The sequence below is a fragment of the Oncorhynchus mykiss genome, chromosome 12, assembly GCF_013265735.2.
Source record: "Oncorhynchus mykiss isolate Arlee chromosome 12, USDA_OmykA_1.1, whole genome shotgun sequence".
Classification (NCBI taxonomy): Eukaryota; Metazoa; Chordata; class Actinopteri; order Salmoniformes; family Salmonidae; genus Oncorhynchus; species Oncorhynchus mykiss.
The window spans coordinates 37,339,678-37,356,757 of NC_048576.1; the positions used below are offsets into that span (position 1 = coordinate 37,339,678).

Consider the following 17,080-nt stretch of genomic DNA (forward strand, 5'->3'; position numbering starts at 1 on the left):
GGCTCCTTTAGATAGAATTAGTTACGGTAAAAACTTCACCCATAGTACATCATGTTCCTGTAAAATACTGTGTTTGAACTGAGAATGAATCCGTCATCCAGTGGGTTTTGACGTACCTGGCTCCTCACCCAAGACACACATTTACAATCACACACACACAGTCACCCCCACTCTCACACACCCTATGTGACCTCATTGCAAGTGCTGTGTGTGTGGTTAAGAAAACCGCAGTCTCTTGCTTCTCCTCAGCTCAGATTGGATGGGAGAGGTCTTAGATCATGGCGAGCTGGGCTCTTTGAGCGCGCCCATCTGTGTTTTTGTGTCCTATTGATTGAGCAGCTCTGGCGCTTCGACAGAGGACCATACTCTCTCTATCTCACACACATACGTACAAATACATTTAAACTCAGCTTTTCACAATTCCTGACATTTAATCCTAGTAAAAATTACCTGTCTTAGGTCAGTTAGGATCACCACTTTTATTTTAAGAATGTGAAATGTCAGAATAATAGTAGAGAGAATTATATATTTAATCTTTTGTTTCTTTCATCACATTTCCAGTGGGTCAGAAGTTTACATGCTACCAAATACTAATTGAGTGTGTTGCCTTTGAATTGTTTAACTTGGGTCAAACGTTTTGGGTAGCCTTCCACAAGCTTCCCACAGTAAGTTGGGTGCATTTTGGCCCATTCCTCCTGACAGAGCTGGTGTAACTGAGTCAGGTTTGTAGGCCTCCTTGCTCGCACACGCTTTTTCACTTCTGCCCACAAATATTCTGTAGGATTGAGGTCAGGGCTTTGTGATGGCCACTCCAATACCTTGACATTGTTGTCCTTAAGCCATTTTGCCACAACTTTGGAAGTATGTTATTGTCCATCTGGAAGACCCATTTGCGACCAAGCTTTAACTTCCTGACTGATGTCTTGAGATGTTGCTTCAATATATCCACATCATTTTCCTGCCTCATGATGCCATCTATTTTGTGAAGTGCACCAGTCCCTCCTGCAGTAAAGCACCCCCACAACATGATTCTGCTTCACGGTTGGGATGGTGTTTTTTGGCTTGCAAGCCTCCCCCTTTTTCCTCCAAACATAAAGATGGTCATTATGTCCAAAGAGTTCTATTATTGTTTCATCAGACCAAAGGTAATTTCTCCAAAAAGTACGATCGTTGTCCCCATGTGCAGTTGCAAACCATAGTCTGACTTTTTTTATGGCGGTTTTGGAGCAGTGGCTTCTTCCTTGCTGAGCGGCCTTTTAGCTTATGTCGATATTGGACTCGTTTTATTGTGGATATAAATACTTTTGTACCTGTTTCCTCCAGTATCTTCACATGGTCTTTTGCTGTTGTTCTGGGATTGATTTGCACTTTTCGCACCAAAGTACGATCATCTCTAGGAGACAGAACCCGTCTCCTTCCTGAGCGGTATGACGGCTGCGTGTTCCCATGGTGTTTATACTTGCGTACTATTGTTTGTACAGATGGACGTGGTACCTTCAGGCGTTTGGAAATTGCTCCCAAGGATGAACCAGACTTGTGGAGGTCTTGGCTGATTTCTTTCGATTTTCCCATGATGTCAAGCAAAGAGGCACTGAGTTTGAAGGTAGTCCTTGAAATACAGTGGGGCAAAAAAGTATTTAGTCAGCCACCAATTGTGCAAGTTCTCCCACTTAAAAAGATGAGAGAGGCCTGTAATTTTCATCATGGGTACACTTCAACTATGACAGACAAAAGGAGAAAAATAAATCCAGAAAATCACATTGTAGGATTTTTAATGAATTTATTTGCAGAGTGGTTGAAAAGAGTTTTAATGACTCAAACCTAAGTGTATGTAAACTTCCGACTTCAACTGTACATACAGTGCCTTCACATTTTGTTGTGTTAAAGCCTACATTTAAAATGGATTACATTGAGGGTTTTTTGTCACTGGCCAACACACAATAACCCATAATGTCAAAGTGGAATTATGTTTTTTGAAATGTTTAAAAATAAATAAGAAATTAAAGCTGAATGTCTTGAGTCAATAAGTATTCAATCCATTTGTTATGACAAGCCTAAATAAGTTTAGGAGTAAACATTTCATAAAATAAGTTGCATGGACTGTGTGCAAGAATGGTGTTTTAACAGGATTTTTGAATGACTACATCTCTGTACCCTACACATACAATTGTCTGTAAGGTCCCTTACTCGAGAAGTGAATTTCAAAAACAGATTAGACCACAAAGACCAGTGAGGTTTTCCGATGCATTGCAAAATAGGGCACCTATTGGTAGGATAGGTTAAAAAATATATATATATGAAAAGCAGACATTGAATATCCCTTTGACCATGGTGGTTATTAATTACACATTGGATGGTGTTCAATACACCCAGTCACTACAAAGATACAGTCGTCCTTCCTAACTCATTAGCCAGAGAATGATTTCAACAGGAGTCCAATGGTGAAAACTGATAGGCGAAAACTGAGGCTGGATCAACAACATTAGTTATTCAACATTACTTAATTGACAGAGTGAAAAGAAGGAACCTGTACAGAATCAAATATTCTAAAACACTAATCCCTTTTCCAACAAGGCACTAAAGTAATACTAAATTAAATAAATTCACTTTTTGTCCTGAATTCAACGCATTATGTTTGGGTAAATCTAATACGATATATTACCGAGTACCACTCTCCATATTTTCAAGCATAGTGGTGGCTGCATCATGTTATGGGTATGCTTGTAATCGTTAAGGACTGGCGAGTTTTAAATAAGAAAGTAAATGGCGCTAAGCACAGGAAAAATCCTAGAGGGTAACTTGGTTCAGTCTGCTTTCCACCAGACACTGGGAAATTAATTCAAATCAAATGTATTCATAAAGCCCTTCTTACATCGGCTGATATCTCAGTGCTGTACAGAAACCCAGCCTAAAACCCCAAACAGCAAGCAGTACAGGTGTAGAAGCACGGTGACTAGGAAAAACTCCCATGAAAGGCCAGAACCTAGGAAGAAACCTAGAGAGGAACCAGGCTATGAGGGGTGGCCAGCCCTCTTCTGGCTGTGCCGGGTGGAGATTATAACAGAACATGGCCAGGATATATTCAAATGTTCATAGATGACCAGCAGGGTAAAATAATAATAATCACAGTGGTTGTCGAGGGTGCAGCACCTCAGGAGTAAATGTCAGCTAGCTTTTCATAGCCGATCATTCAGAGTATCTCTACCGCTCCTGCTGTCTCTAGAAAGTTGAAAACAGCAGGTCTGGGACAGGTAGCACGTCCGGTGGACAGGTCAGGGTTCCATAGCCGCAGGCAGAACAGTTGAAACTGGAGCAGCAGCACTGCCAGGCGGACTGGGGACAGCAAGGAGCCATCGGGCCTGGTAGTCCTGAGGCATGGTCCTAGGGCTGACTGAGAGAGAGAGAGAACTTAAATTCACACAGGACACCGGATAAGACAAATACTCTAGATATAACAGACTGACCCTAGCCCGCCAACACATAAACTACTGCAGCATAAATACTGGAGGTTGAGACAGGAGGGGTCGGGAGACACTGTGGCCCGTCCGACAATAGCCCCGGACAGGGCCAAACAGGCAGGATATAACCCCACCCACTTTGCCAAAGCACAGCCCCCACACCACTAGTGGGATATCTTCAACCACCAACTTACCATCCTGAGACAAGGCCGAGTATAGCCCACAATGATCTCCACCACGGCACAACCCAAGGGGGGGGGGGGGGGGGGGGGGGGGGGGGGGGCGCCAACCGAGACAGGAAGATCACGTCAACCCACTCAAGTGACACACCCCTCCTAGGGACGGCATGGAAGAGCACCAGTAAGCCAGTGACTCAGCCCCTGTAATAGGGTTCAAGGCAGAGAATCCCAGTGGAGAGGGGGGAACCGGCCAGGCAGAGACAGCAAGGGCGGTTCGTTGCTCCAGTGCCTTTCCGTTCACCTTCACACTCCTGGGCCAGACTACACTCAATCATAGGACCTACTGAAGAGATGAGTCTTCAATAAAGACTTAAAAGTTGAGAACGAGTCTGCGTCTCTCACATGAGTAGGCAGACCATTCCATAAAAAAAGGGACAGTTAGGAGGCCTGCGTCTTGTGACCGTAGCGTACGTGTAGGTATGTACGGCAGGACCAAATCAGAAAGATAGGTAGGAGCAAGCCCATGTAATGCTTTGTAGGTTAGCAGTAAAACCTTGAAATCAGCTCTTGCCTTAACAGGAAGCCATTGTAGAGTGGCTAGCACTAGAGTAATATGATCACATTTTTTGGTTCTAGTCAAGATTCTAGCAGCCGTGTTTATCACTAACTGAGGTTTATTTAGTGCTTTTTGCGGGTAGCCGGAAAGTAGAGCATTGCAGTAGTCTAACCTAGATGTGACAAAAGCATGGATTAATTTTTCTGCATCAATTTTGGACAGAACGCTTCTGATTTTTGCAATGTTACGTAGATGGAAAAAAACTGTCCTTGAAACAGTCTTGATATGTTCGTCAAAAGAGAGATCAGGGTCCAGAATAACGCCGTGGTCCTTCACAGTTTTATTTGAGGCGACTGTACAACCATCAAGATTAATTGTCAGATTCAACAGAAGATCTCTTTGTTTCTTGGGATCTCTGTTTTGTCCGAGTTTAAAAGTAGAACATTTGCAGCCGTCCACTTCCTTATGTCTGAAACACAGGCTTCCAGCGAGGGCAATTTTGGGGCTTCACCATGTTTCATCGAAATGTACTGCTGTGTGTCATCTGCATAGCAGTGAAAGTTAACATTATGTTTCTGAATAACATCACCAAGAGGTAAATTATATAGTGAAAACTATAGTGGTCCTAAAATGGAACCTTGAGGAACATGGCCACGACTGCGTGGCCACGCACGCCTCCAACTCAATCATTAAGTTGCGGACGACACAACAGTGGTAGGCTTGATTACCAACAACGACGAGACGGCCTACAGGGAGGAGGTGAGGGCCCTCGGAAAGGAAGGAAAATAACCTCACACTCAACGTCAACAAAACTAAGGAGATGATTGTGGACTTCAGGAAACAGCAGAGGGAACACCCCCCTATCCACATCGATGGAACAGTAGTGGAGAGGGTAGTAAGTTTTAAGTTCCTCGGCATACACATCACAGACAAACTGAATTGGTCCACCCACACAGACAGCATCGTGAAGAAGGCGCAGCAGCACCTCTTCAACCTCAGGAGGCTGAAGAAATTTGGCTTGTCACCAAAAGCACTCACAAACTTCTACAGATGCACAATCGAGAGCATCCTGTCGGGCTGTATCACCGCCTGGTACGGCAACTGCTCCGCCCACAACCGTAAGGCTCTCCAGAGGGTAGTGAGGTCTGCACAACGCATCACCGGGGGCAAACTACCTGCCCTCCAGGACACCTACACCACCCGATGTCACAGGAAGGCCATAAAGATCATCAAGGACAACAACCACCCGAGCCACTGCCTGTTCACCCCGCTATCATCCAGAAGGCGAGGTCAGTACAGGTGCATCAAAGCTGGGACCGAGAGACTGAAAAACAGCTTCTATCTCAAGGCCATCAGACTGTTAAACAGCCACCACTAACATTGAGTGGCTGCTGCCAACACACTGACTCAACTCCAGCCCCTTTAATAATGGGAATTGATGAGAAATGATGTAAAATATATCACTAGCCACTTTAAACAATGCTACCTAATATAATGTTTACATACCCTACATTATTCATCTCATATGTATATGTATATACTGTACTCTATATCATCTACTGCATCTTTATGTAATACATGTATCACTAGCCACTTTAACTATGCCACTTTGTTTATATACTCATCTTATATGTATATACTGCACTCAATACCATCTACTGTATCTTGCCTATGCCACTCTGTACCATCACTCATTCATATATCTTTTTGTACACATTCTTTATCCCCTTACACTTGTGTCTATAAGGTAGTAGTTTTGGAATTGTTAGCTAGATTACTTGTTGGTTATTACTGCATTGTCGGAACTAGAAGCACAAGCATTTCGCTGCACTCGCATTAACATCTGCTAACCATGTGTATGTGACAAATACAATTTGATTTGATTTGATATAGTGAAAACTATAGTGGTCCTAAAATGGAACCTTGAGGAACATCGTAATTTACAGTTGATTTGCCAGAGGACAAACTGATATCTTTCCGACAGATAAGATCTAAACCAGGACAGAACTTGTCCTTGTAGACCCATTTGGGTTTCCAATCTCTCCAAAAGAATGTGGTGATCGATGGTATCAAAAGCAGCAGTAAGGTCTAGGAGCATGAGGACGGATACAGAGCCTCGGTCCGATGCCATTAAAATGTCATTTACCACCTTCACAAGTGCAGTCTCAGTGCTATGATGGGGTCTAAAATGAGACTGAAGCGTTTCGTATACATTGTTTGTCTTCAGGAAGGCAGTGAGTTTCTGCCCAACAGCTTTTTCTAAAATGTTTGAGAGGAATGGGATATTCGATATAGGCCGATTTTAGTTTTTCATATTTTCTGGGTCAAGGTTTGGCTTTTTCAAGAGAGGCTTTATTACTGCCACTTTTAGTGAGTTTGGTACACATCCGGTGAAAAGAGAGCCGTTTATTATGTTCAACATAGGAGGGCCATGCACACAATTCACCTTTCAACAGGACAATAACCTAAACAACTAGGCCAAATCTACACAGGAGTTGCTTACAAAGAAGACCGTGAATGTTCCTGAGTGGCCGAGTTATAGTTTTGACTTAAATCTACTTGAAAAGCTATGGTAAGACCTGAAAATGGTTGTCTAGCAATTATCAACCAATTTGACAGAGCTTGGAAGAATTTCGAAAAGAATAATGGGCAACTGTTGCACAATCTACAGTAGGTGTGAAAAGCTCTTAGAGACTTACCAAAGAACGACTCACAGCTGTAATTGCTGCCAAAAGTGTTTCTACAAAGTATTGACTCAGGGGTGTAAATACTTATGTAAATGAGATATTTCAGTATTTCATTTTCAATACATTTACTAAAATGTTTTTAAAAATAATTTAGAAAACCCACGTTTTCACTTTATCATTATGGGGTTTTGTGTGTAGATGAGTGAGCATTTTATCCACTTTGAATTGTCTAGCACAACAAAATGTGAGGGTATGAATACTTTTTGAGGACACAGTATATGCAGACTCACACACACACTTGAGCTGTTCCATAGAGGCTTATAGTACTCTCTATCACCCCCCCCCCCCCCCCCCCCCCCCCCCCTCTTTCTGTATGTGTCTCACACACACACACTCGCTCTCAAGCTGTTCTATGGAGAGCCCATTCTCTCCCACACCCACTCCTGCCCAGTCTCCATCTTTAGCGGAGCAGACAGACGGGGTGCGTGTGTGTGTGTGTGTGTGTGTCCACAGAGCCCAGAGCTAGTTGAGCTGGTACAGGCAGGGCCTCAGTCTCACCAGAGCTGTGCACATTAATAACATCAGCCTAGCACCATGACAGGCCCACAGAGAGAGAGGAGGGAGGAGTGGAGCGTAGGGGAGGGGGGAGTGAGAGGCGAGAGAGAGGGAGGGGAGGTGAGACAGGGAGAGAACAACAGAAGAGGATAGATGAGAGGAGGAGAGAAGGAAGAGGAAGAAGGAGATGATAGGAGGAAAGAGATGGAGGTGGTATATTAGAGTGTATCTGTTCGGAGAAGAGGGGGCTGTGTGTACAGTATGTGTATGTACACGAGTGATGGGAGGAAAAATCGATACAGTTACATATCGGGATATTATTTTTGATGATATATTGTATCGTTTTGACATTGCAATATTATTTTTGCGATAGTTGGCTGTACCGGCAGCAAAACTCTATTTTTCGTTCATCACTTGTTCTCCATCTTCTTTTTAGATAGGGCGCTGGTTTTGTTTTCAGCACTTTTATTTCCATGACTGATCAAAACTTGTATTCTCATGGCTCGCTCTCTTGTCCCTCTGCAGCAGACATATGGCTAATCGCTATAAAAGCACAATACCGAATCACAATACATATAAAATCATGAGATTCGCAATACATATCGTATCGGCACCTAAGTATCATGATAATATTGTACCTTGAGGCCCCTCGCAATTCCCAGCCCTGTCCATGTAATTTGTGAGAGTGTCTGTTTCTGCGAATCTGGGGATTTATGGGAGTTGAGCTCGGGATGCATGTCGACAGGCGCTCCAATGAGAAGCCACAAACCCTGATAGCAGTCAGCCCCATTTCCTCAACCGATAAACGTCAGGTTTGTTCACGCCTATCCCCCCAACCCGTCACACGCGGGTTGTGTGTGTGTCCCATCCAGACACCCGCGCAGTGCTGTGACATGATCTCGGGCGCGCTTGGCAGTTGCCTTTGACGACGGTGGTCGTTTCTGCTCGGCCGGAGCCCCTTCGCTCCCTGGCGCCCTGATGTGTTGTGATTTGGCATCGTGCTAGGGATGGGCCTTTTCTCTCTCGCTCAATTCTGTCTCTCCTATCTCTGCTTTGCTTACTCTTTCTCTCGGTCTCGCTCTCTCTCTCTCTCCTCTCTTTCTTACTGCTTACTGCTCTCTGTCTGTCTCTCACTCGCTTTATGATATGCCACAGCCCATGTCCCTGCACTCATCACCATCACACCCAGAATGGCTTGCTGTCAGATGAGATATCCTCCTCTCCTTCTGCTTCTGCAGAACAGGGACTGGCTAATGAACACCACACACACTTTTCCTCTAAGTTATTACATTAGGACTGGCGAGCCATCCCAAAAGAGCCTATTTATAGTGTTCTACAATGCTACGAAGGACGGCACAGGCGGACCTTGACAATATTGTTGTAAACCCCCACGGTGACACTGTAAGCAGAGCACCGGGGCTGGGGCAGTATAAACACAGCACTGGATTGATAGAGAGATTCAGCAGCAGAGCATGACAGGCCTGGCAGCAGAACACATTCTGTGGTGTGTGTTTGGTTTTACTATCCTTGTGGGGACCAGAAGTCTTCACAAGGTTAGTAAAACAAGGAACATTCGGACAAGATGGGACATTTTGCCGGTCCCCACAAAGAAAAAATGCTATTTTGGGTTTAGTGGTTAGGTTTAGGGTTAGGGTTACAATTTGGTTTAAGGTTAGGTTTAGGGGTTAGGGATAATAGGATTTTGAATGTGAATCACTTGTTTGGTCCCCACAAGGATAGTAAAACAAGTGTGTGTGTGTGTGTGTGTGTGTGTGTGTGTGTGGTAGCGCTAGCCGGACAGAACTGGAGCGTTTCACTCCAGATGTTAGCGAGAGCGCTATTTTGGGCGAGCACATCAACGGGGCAACAATACTTTATCAGCACTATGCTATTTCTTCCCTCTGAAGACATGTTAACGTCTTGTTGTCTATGTCGGGAAGAATGGGGTCATATGGAGCGTTGGAATGTATGAAATATCCTGTCCCATTCATGTCGCTGGACTTTGTAAGCTGGCACATAGGAAAATAATGGTTCAGGGTGTTTTGACCAAAATGTTGCTTTACTAAATGTCACTTCCTGCATTGGTTGTGCTAGCTGTGTGGATGAGTGTTTAGGCTCCAGCAGTATCATTGTCTCCTGGGTCTGTGTGGTTGTTGTGGGTGGAAACTGTATTAAAAGCAGAGAACAATATTGTGACGAGCAGCCCGGCCACAGCAGTGTGAAGAATGGCCGCGTTATCATGGCCTTCTATTCTCCTCCTCTCCTCCTACACACACACACACACACACACACACACACACACACACACACACACTACACATTACACACACAGAGCGAGAAGAACCAAGCCCCGGGGGCCATTTTGCCTCTCCAGTCGCAGAAAGGTTAAGCAACTCCACCAGAAGAGAGAGAGAGAGGAGTGAGTGAGTGAGTGAGCGAAGAAAAAAAGAGAAGGGAGGAAAGCAAACATCTCCAAGCTGACATAGACTGTGCTGAAAGAGAGAGGGAGGAAAATGAAAATCTAATGGGCTAAATCTGTGAAATGTCGTGCTGGCCCAGGGGGATTGGGCTGGGAGAAAGGGGGCACAGGATATGAAGGGAAGAGATGGAGGGGGAGAGGGATAGTGGTGAAGAGGAAAGGATTACCAGAGACTCGTCCGGCCACAGAGCCTGACCGGAGGGGTTAACAGCTCATTTCTGACAGGCGTTGGCGATGGAAAGGTCAGAGGGGCAGAGAAGAGAGGGCCCCGGCTCCTAGTTCAGTCCAGAAAACACACACATACCTCCAGCACCGCTACAGGCGGTCATCTGCACAACTTTGGTTCACTCTAGTTTAAGTCAGCTGAGGTGGTGACATTTTAATGTCAGCTATCCGGGTTCAAAATGCATCCAGGGTGAGCTCAACGGATTAAACCATATTCAGCACATTTGCATAGTTATGATTAAGCTTTTTGAATGAGTTGTAGAGTAATTGTGGAGCCCCCAACACCTTGACCTCCCAAAGTCGCTGGGAGTCTTGTTCATAACTTCATGACATTTGAGTTCCATATTCAACACTTGAGAGCTGTGAATTTAAACTTGAATCCAAACCCCTGAACTTGAACCTGTGGCCATTAGCTAATGTATTTTGAAGAGAGAAAGCTACCACTCTCTACTACTCAACACTCCCGTCTGGGAGCCCCACCAGACGCCAAGACAGGAAACCCTTCAGGAAAGGGGATATTGGAGGTTTTCAGGTGTGTCCCGCTGCTCACACTCCGTCCTTAAGGACTTCATTAATCAGTGTGTTTTCACAGCAGATCCCATCTTAAGGCGCAGAGGGCAAACACCTTGGAGTGGATTCAAGAGGCCCAGGCCTCACCGGTCCTCTGTAGTTTGGGGTCAGGGCCCATATCGTGTGAATACGGTTCACTGTGGCTCACTGTACACAGGGAAGGGAGATGTTTGTTCTCTCTCTCACTGTGGTCTTACTAAGGTTTTACCGCGATCAGGTAGTGGACTACTGTGTGGGGATGTTGTGGGTTCCCAGACCTCGGCACGGTTGCAGCCAAGGCAAGTTCCGTACAAGGTGCTGCCTGTCTGCTCTACATTCCTGAGTCTCAGCCTTAGATTCCTGATTATCAGGGATTCCTGATTACACAACATACTCATTTGCCTTCTTCGGTTAGGGGGGGATTGTGCATCGGTGCCATGACCACAGATCACACGCTGGTAATGCATATAATTTTTCCCTCTAAACCTAATCACTGATCCTCCACTCTGCGTTACAGCAGCATTTCCTTTCCCTAATTCTCAAATCCAGGCAAATCCAAAGGTATTTAATAATACTTTGCATCTGTACCTTGATTGAACTATCAAATTCCAGAGCTATTTGGGTTGCATTAGTATCAAGAGCAGCACACACTGTTTATACCTGGCTATCTAGTTAATATCACAATACCGACTGGTTGGGAAAGCTTTTCCCTTATATTTCTCTCCAGCAGCTTTTCCAATTGGATTGTGTTGTCCAAATGCAGAATGCTTTGAACAGTGGAGGAGAGGTAAATGTTATATGATTTGAACTGCAGCCAGGGGGTTGTATTGGCCCGTTTGTGTCGTTTCCATCCACAACGCTATTTGTTTATTGCCCTATCTCAATCAGCAGTATTGGTATGGCATTGCAATGTTTTATAGAAGCAGTTGATCTCCAGTGTATTATTAATAACAATGCATCTCAATGATAATCCCCGCTCATTACAAATATGCCGTGCACTTAAAATGTGACGCGAAACCCAATTTACATCATTAAAAGCATTTAAACGTTATTATCTGTAATTAGATGTTGCCATTAAATTAAGCATGGCAACATTTGGCTCCACTCGGCGTGCGAGCGGTGCCACAGCCTGAGCCTGCCTAAATGTAGGGGGCCCACTGAGAGGAGACTGTTATCTGGAGCCCTGAGCCTGCCTAAATGTAGGGGGCCCACTGAGAGGAGACTGTTATCTGAGCCCTGAGCCTGCCTAAATGTAGGGGGCCCACTGAGAGGAGACTGTTATCTGGAGCCCTGAGCCTGCCTAAATGTAGGGGGCCCACTGAGAGGAGACTGTTATCTGGAGCCCTGAGCCTGCCTAAATGTAGGGGGCCCACTGAGAGGAGACTGTTATCTGGAGCCCTGAGCCTGCCTAAATGTAGGGGGCCCACTGAGAGGAGACTGTTATCTGGAGCCCTGAGCCTGCCTAAATGTAGGGGGCTCACTGAGAGGAGACTATTATCTGAGCCCTGAGCCTGCCTTAATGTAGGGGGCCCACTGAGAGGAGACTGTTATCTGGAGCCCTGAGCCTGCCTAAATGTAGGGGGCCCACTGAGAGGAGACTGTTATCTGGAGCCCTGAGCCTGCCTAAATGTAGGGGGCCCACTGAGAGGAGACTGTTATCTAGAGCCCTGAGCCTGCCTAAATGTAGGGGGCCCACTGAGAGGAGACTGTTATCTGGAGCCCTGAGCCTGCCTAAATGTAGGGGGCCCACTGAGAGGAGACTGTTATCTGGAGCCCTGAGCCTGCCTAAATGTAGGGGGCCCACTGAGAGGAGACTGTTATCTCAGCCCTGCAATTCTGACTGGCTTCGGGTAATTTAAAAAACCAAGGGTAGAAGTACCACCGTCGTCCCAACAAACACTCTCACACACTTGCAATTGGCTGACACGCCATAGTGTTTCTATTTGCTGGAGTGAATTTAACACCTGTTCCCCTATTGCCGAAAAGTGAATATCAATGTCAAATTCAAACGTGCACATTCAGTTCGGACTCTAGTAAATCCTATTGAGTCACTATGAACACTAGTCCAGTGGCTGGCAGAGGAGCATAAAGTGGGGGATAATACTAACCCTCGGAGCGTCCCTTTAACCCTGGGGTTAAGCATGGAGAGATGTGAATAAACACCTAAGCCGAAAGCCATTTGTGAGCTTGAGCCCGGCGCTAAACATAATGGAAAAATATGATATGAGATCAGTGTGTATTAAGACGATATTAGTGTAATCCCTCTGTTTTACGGCAGGGCTTGTCCGCATGGCTCAGGAAGGGACCCAGTGGCAGGGTGGGAGACTGCAGGATTAGGGTGTAATTGAGAGGGGCTTAATGGGACAGGCCAGGGGGGAAAGGCAACAAGCAGCAAGCCAACTCTGGAGGACGGTGCGCGCTCTCTCATACACACACACACACACACACACAGTAGGAACATATTGCACAGTAAGAATCCAGTCATGGATGTAAATATACATTGTATACATGTATACACAATTGTGTGGAAATGCACCTACAGAATGTTACAGGGCATGCAAACACTCAGTCCCACTCGTGATCACTTCTCTTGTTGCTTGTGTGCTAAGCCTATTGTTTGCCTCCTTGTTGATTGCGTGCCTCTTCTTCCTGCAGGGCCAATGAGATTGAGGTGGTGATGTCAGACCTGGAGAGAGCCAATCAGGTGAGTTCCTGACTGTTTTTAACACCTCTTCACAACCATCCTATCAAAGGATTCAAACAGACATACTACTCTTACACCCTTTGGCCTTAGTTTCAATGTATCTGAATAAGCGGCTTGATACAGGAGTTGCTCTGTTTCAAATGCATTGCAAATGTTGTTCCACAAAGTATGTAACATACTGAAGTGTGAGATAAATAACATATGAGAAAGGAAATATATCTAAGTGAAACTAGCCTCTTGAATAACAATGAAGGCACACAAAGACTGCACTATTAGAGGCTCTGCAGTGTGACTAATCTGGCGTTGCCTCTATCTTTGGCCTCCTTTAATGTATTTCTCCATGTTTTTCGCCCAGACACATCACGGTGGTGATTAGCCATTATTTACACTGAGACGACCCTTTGATATCAGCCAAGAAGTCAAGGCAAGATAATGTGCGGCAGTGTAATTACTCTATATGGGCTTTGGGTCTGCAGTTGAAAACTATCGCCGTAGCCATTACCATGTGATCTTGTTTATATCAGATTAGTTAGAATGTGAACGCGTTCCGTTTGTGTGTGTCATCCAAGCAGGTTGGCATGGAGTTAATGTTGACTGCTGGAGACCAGGGACTGATTCATAAGACTGCAATTATTTCCTTAACTATAGACTTATGAAGAAAGTTAAGCAAAGTTGCTATTCCTCAGAAAGGTTATTGGAAATGTTCTTGCATTATTTCTTATGTTTCCAATTAAGTACAAAGTTCAGAAGAAATTAGATTCTTGAAAATGAAGTTAATGGATTTCTTCTTGGAAATGTTCTTAATTCCAAGATGGCTAAACCCTCATCTTAAACTCAGGGCAATGAGAGACTAAGATAATAAAAGCAATTGAACATGTTTCATTCACTCACACACTTCATCTGAAAGTTTCAGAATTGATTATTTTAAACCCAAAACATTTTTTAGAGCAGTATAATATCAGTAAGAAATATGCTAACATGATTGCTAGCTAGATAGCAAGCTAGATTGGTTGCCTAGCAAAATGATCTTAAGAAGATAGTTAAGAATTTCGTAAGAAAATATTTGAGACGTTTGTAAGAAAAACAATCTTAAAACATTTTTGAGGAGTTGTACTTAGGAACTATCTTTTCAAGAATGTTTTAAAAACATTTTTGTGTTTGAAATGTTTTGTGAGTCTTGGCCCAGGTAGTTGGAAATAAGCCAGTCACTGATGTTGATCTATTAGCTCAGTTGGTGAGGTGATTAGTTGTCAGGTGACATGGTTGGAACAAAACCCTGCAGTACCTGAAACACTCCAGCACCAGGATTTCCTTTTTGTACAGGTAGGTCTTCACTTAGCAGGGCTAACTCAGTCATTTTCAACTGTAGCCCACTATGACATGCCAGTTATGGCATGCCCGCCCTTCACAAGACAGATGAGGGCCCCATCCCGCAGTACAGAGCAGAGCAGAGCGGTGTCGTGCCGTCATCTGTACCACTCTGGGCGCGTGTCTCCCCTTATCAGCTGTCATGCTCCCGTTCTTCTCCTCACCCGTCTGTGTGTCTGTGTGTGCACACGCACTCGCTGTCACTTTGTACTTGTAATCACCCGTCTCATCCGCCTCGGCGCAGCAGACGCACACTCCTCATATCTGCTATCAGAGAGACGGAGCGGTGGGGGGGGGGGGGGGGGGGGGGGGGGATCGCTGGTGTCAGCCTTCTACAGACGACACTTCATTCACTCCCCTCCCAATGACTGGGCAAGTTGCAGTGCCATTCCATCACGCTATAAATGGTGTTACAAGCACTTCCAATCATGGTCACGTAGCTGTGTAACAGTGTATATGCGAGAGACAATGGAAGAGAAACATGTTTCTGTAGTGCACACTGTTAAATGGTATTGTTTGAAAGTATATTTATAATGTATGGGTATCTGTTTTCATCACATTTCAATATACATTAGTCTACGCCTACACTTAAAAGTAAAATCTCCCTGAAGGTTTTACTGTGTGTCTGCTGACCTTGTTTTTCTCTGGATACCACGTAATTAAAATGAGCCTGCTGATTAGAATTTGTAAATAGAATCACCCAAAACAATTATTTGTCATTATATTAAATGGCGCCCTCATTACCAAACTTTTGGAATAACTTAGCCGCCTGAAAAATGTTACATCTCCATAATTCCATAAAGATGAAGGCTTTAGCGCCTGATATATCTAAAGGTTGAATGTTTAAGCACCTTCAACATGTAATGAGCCATTAGGATGCCTTGTGTTCTTCTCCCCCTTGTCTTCTTTTGTGGGTCAGAGATTGTCTGATGGAGGGGGGTATGCATGTATTACACAACCATGACAGAGAAATCGCTGTGGGTCTAAATTCTGTACTTACTGTTCTATCTTGGAACTGGAGACGTGTGTGTGTGTGTGTGTGTGCGCAATTCAAACTTTAGCACAAATCATAAATAAATGTCTATCAAACTTCTCCCAAGATGGCATAGCAGTTCAGACGTATTTTTGTCCTCGTCCTGTCGTGTCCCGTATATATATATATATATTTACAACTCTTTTTTTCACATACATTTTTTATTTTCCAAAAACTCATCTTCAGAACACTCTCCTGCAATCCGCTACACCAATTTATATTTATATAAAAAAGTATTATTTACCTCAGATCTGTGATCCTCCGAGAGGCTAGCCAGAAATTAGCCAGAAGCTAGCCGGGAGCTAGCCAGAAGCTGGTCCAGAAGCTACTCTGAAGCTGGTTCAGGGGCTAGTTCAGAAGCTAGTTAGCTTATTTACTGGCTAATCGTTGGTACTCAGCTGACCACGGTTTGTGGTCATCGGCTGTCCTTTGGCTCGAGAATCTATCGCCAGTTTTGTACGGCGCGGCGCGGCTCGGAGCGGAACATATCGGACCAATTTTTCTCTCCATGTCCCTGGATTTCGGCCGCTGGCACTGGACGTCCATGCCTGGATCTCGCAGCTAGCTAGCTGCTATCCGTGTGACTATCGTCTTTTGTCGATTCCGGAGCTAACATCAATTGTTCCGGAGCTAGCCAGCTGAAGAGTTCCATCAATCACTCCTGGGCTGCAGTCACCTATCTGGACCCGTTTTGCTGCCTACGCGGAGCCCCACCGGGCCTTCGCGGCTAGACTGCCGACGTTGTCTACCCGAGGGAATTGTCCGGCTGGCTCCTCCGGCGCAACATTGCCTGGGTGCCCATCTGCAGCCTGCTAGCCGTTGGCTATCTTATCGGCTGCTATCTGAATAGACAATCGGACAATTTTAATTTTATTTTATTTTTATTTATTTATTTATTCTTCATCTTGGGCCTCTATAACTATATCTATTGTTTTTATTTTTGTTGTTGTTGTGTGATTTGGATTCATCCCCTCTACCACACGGAAACCCACTAATCTACTGACAGAACGCAAGAGTTGGCTAATAACAGACCTCCATCTTATGCTAGCTTGCTCCTATGCTAGCTTGCTACCGATTTAGCTGTCTAAATCGCCGTGACCCCCAACCAACCTCTCCACTCACTGGACCCTTTTGATCACTCGACTGAGCATGCCTCTCCTTCATGTCAATATGCCTTGTCCATTGCTGTTCTGGTTAGTGTTTATTGGCTTATTTCACTGTAGAGCCTCTAGTCCTGCTCATTATACCTTATCCAACCTATTAGTTCCACCACCCACACATGCACAT

General features: G+C 44.8%; 1 protein-coding gene across 6 annotated transcripts in view; it reads left to right on the top strand.

The window, feature by feature from the left end:
- The window catches only part of LOC110538892 (homeobox protein cut-like 1), a 265,307-nt gene that overhangs the window by 194,708 nt on the left and 53,519 nt on the right, over positions 1 to 17,080 (top strand). For all 6 annotated transcript variants that reach the window (XM_036937497.1, XM_036937492.1, XM_036937496.1 and 3 more), the window contains one exon: positions 13,344 to 13,392. In XM_036937497.1, coding sequence (XP_036793392.1) covers positions 13,344 to 13,392 — 49 coding nt within the window. The remainder of the gene's footprint in view (positions 1 to 13,343; positions 13,393 to 17,080) is intronic.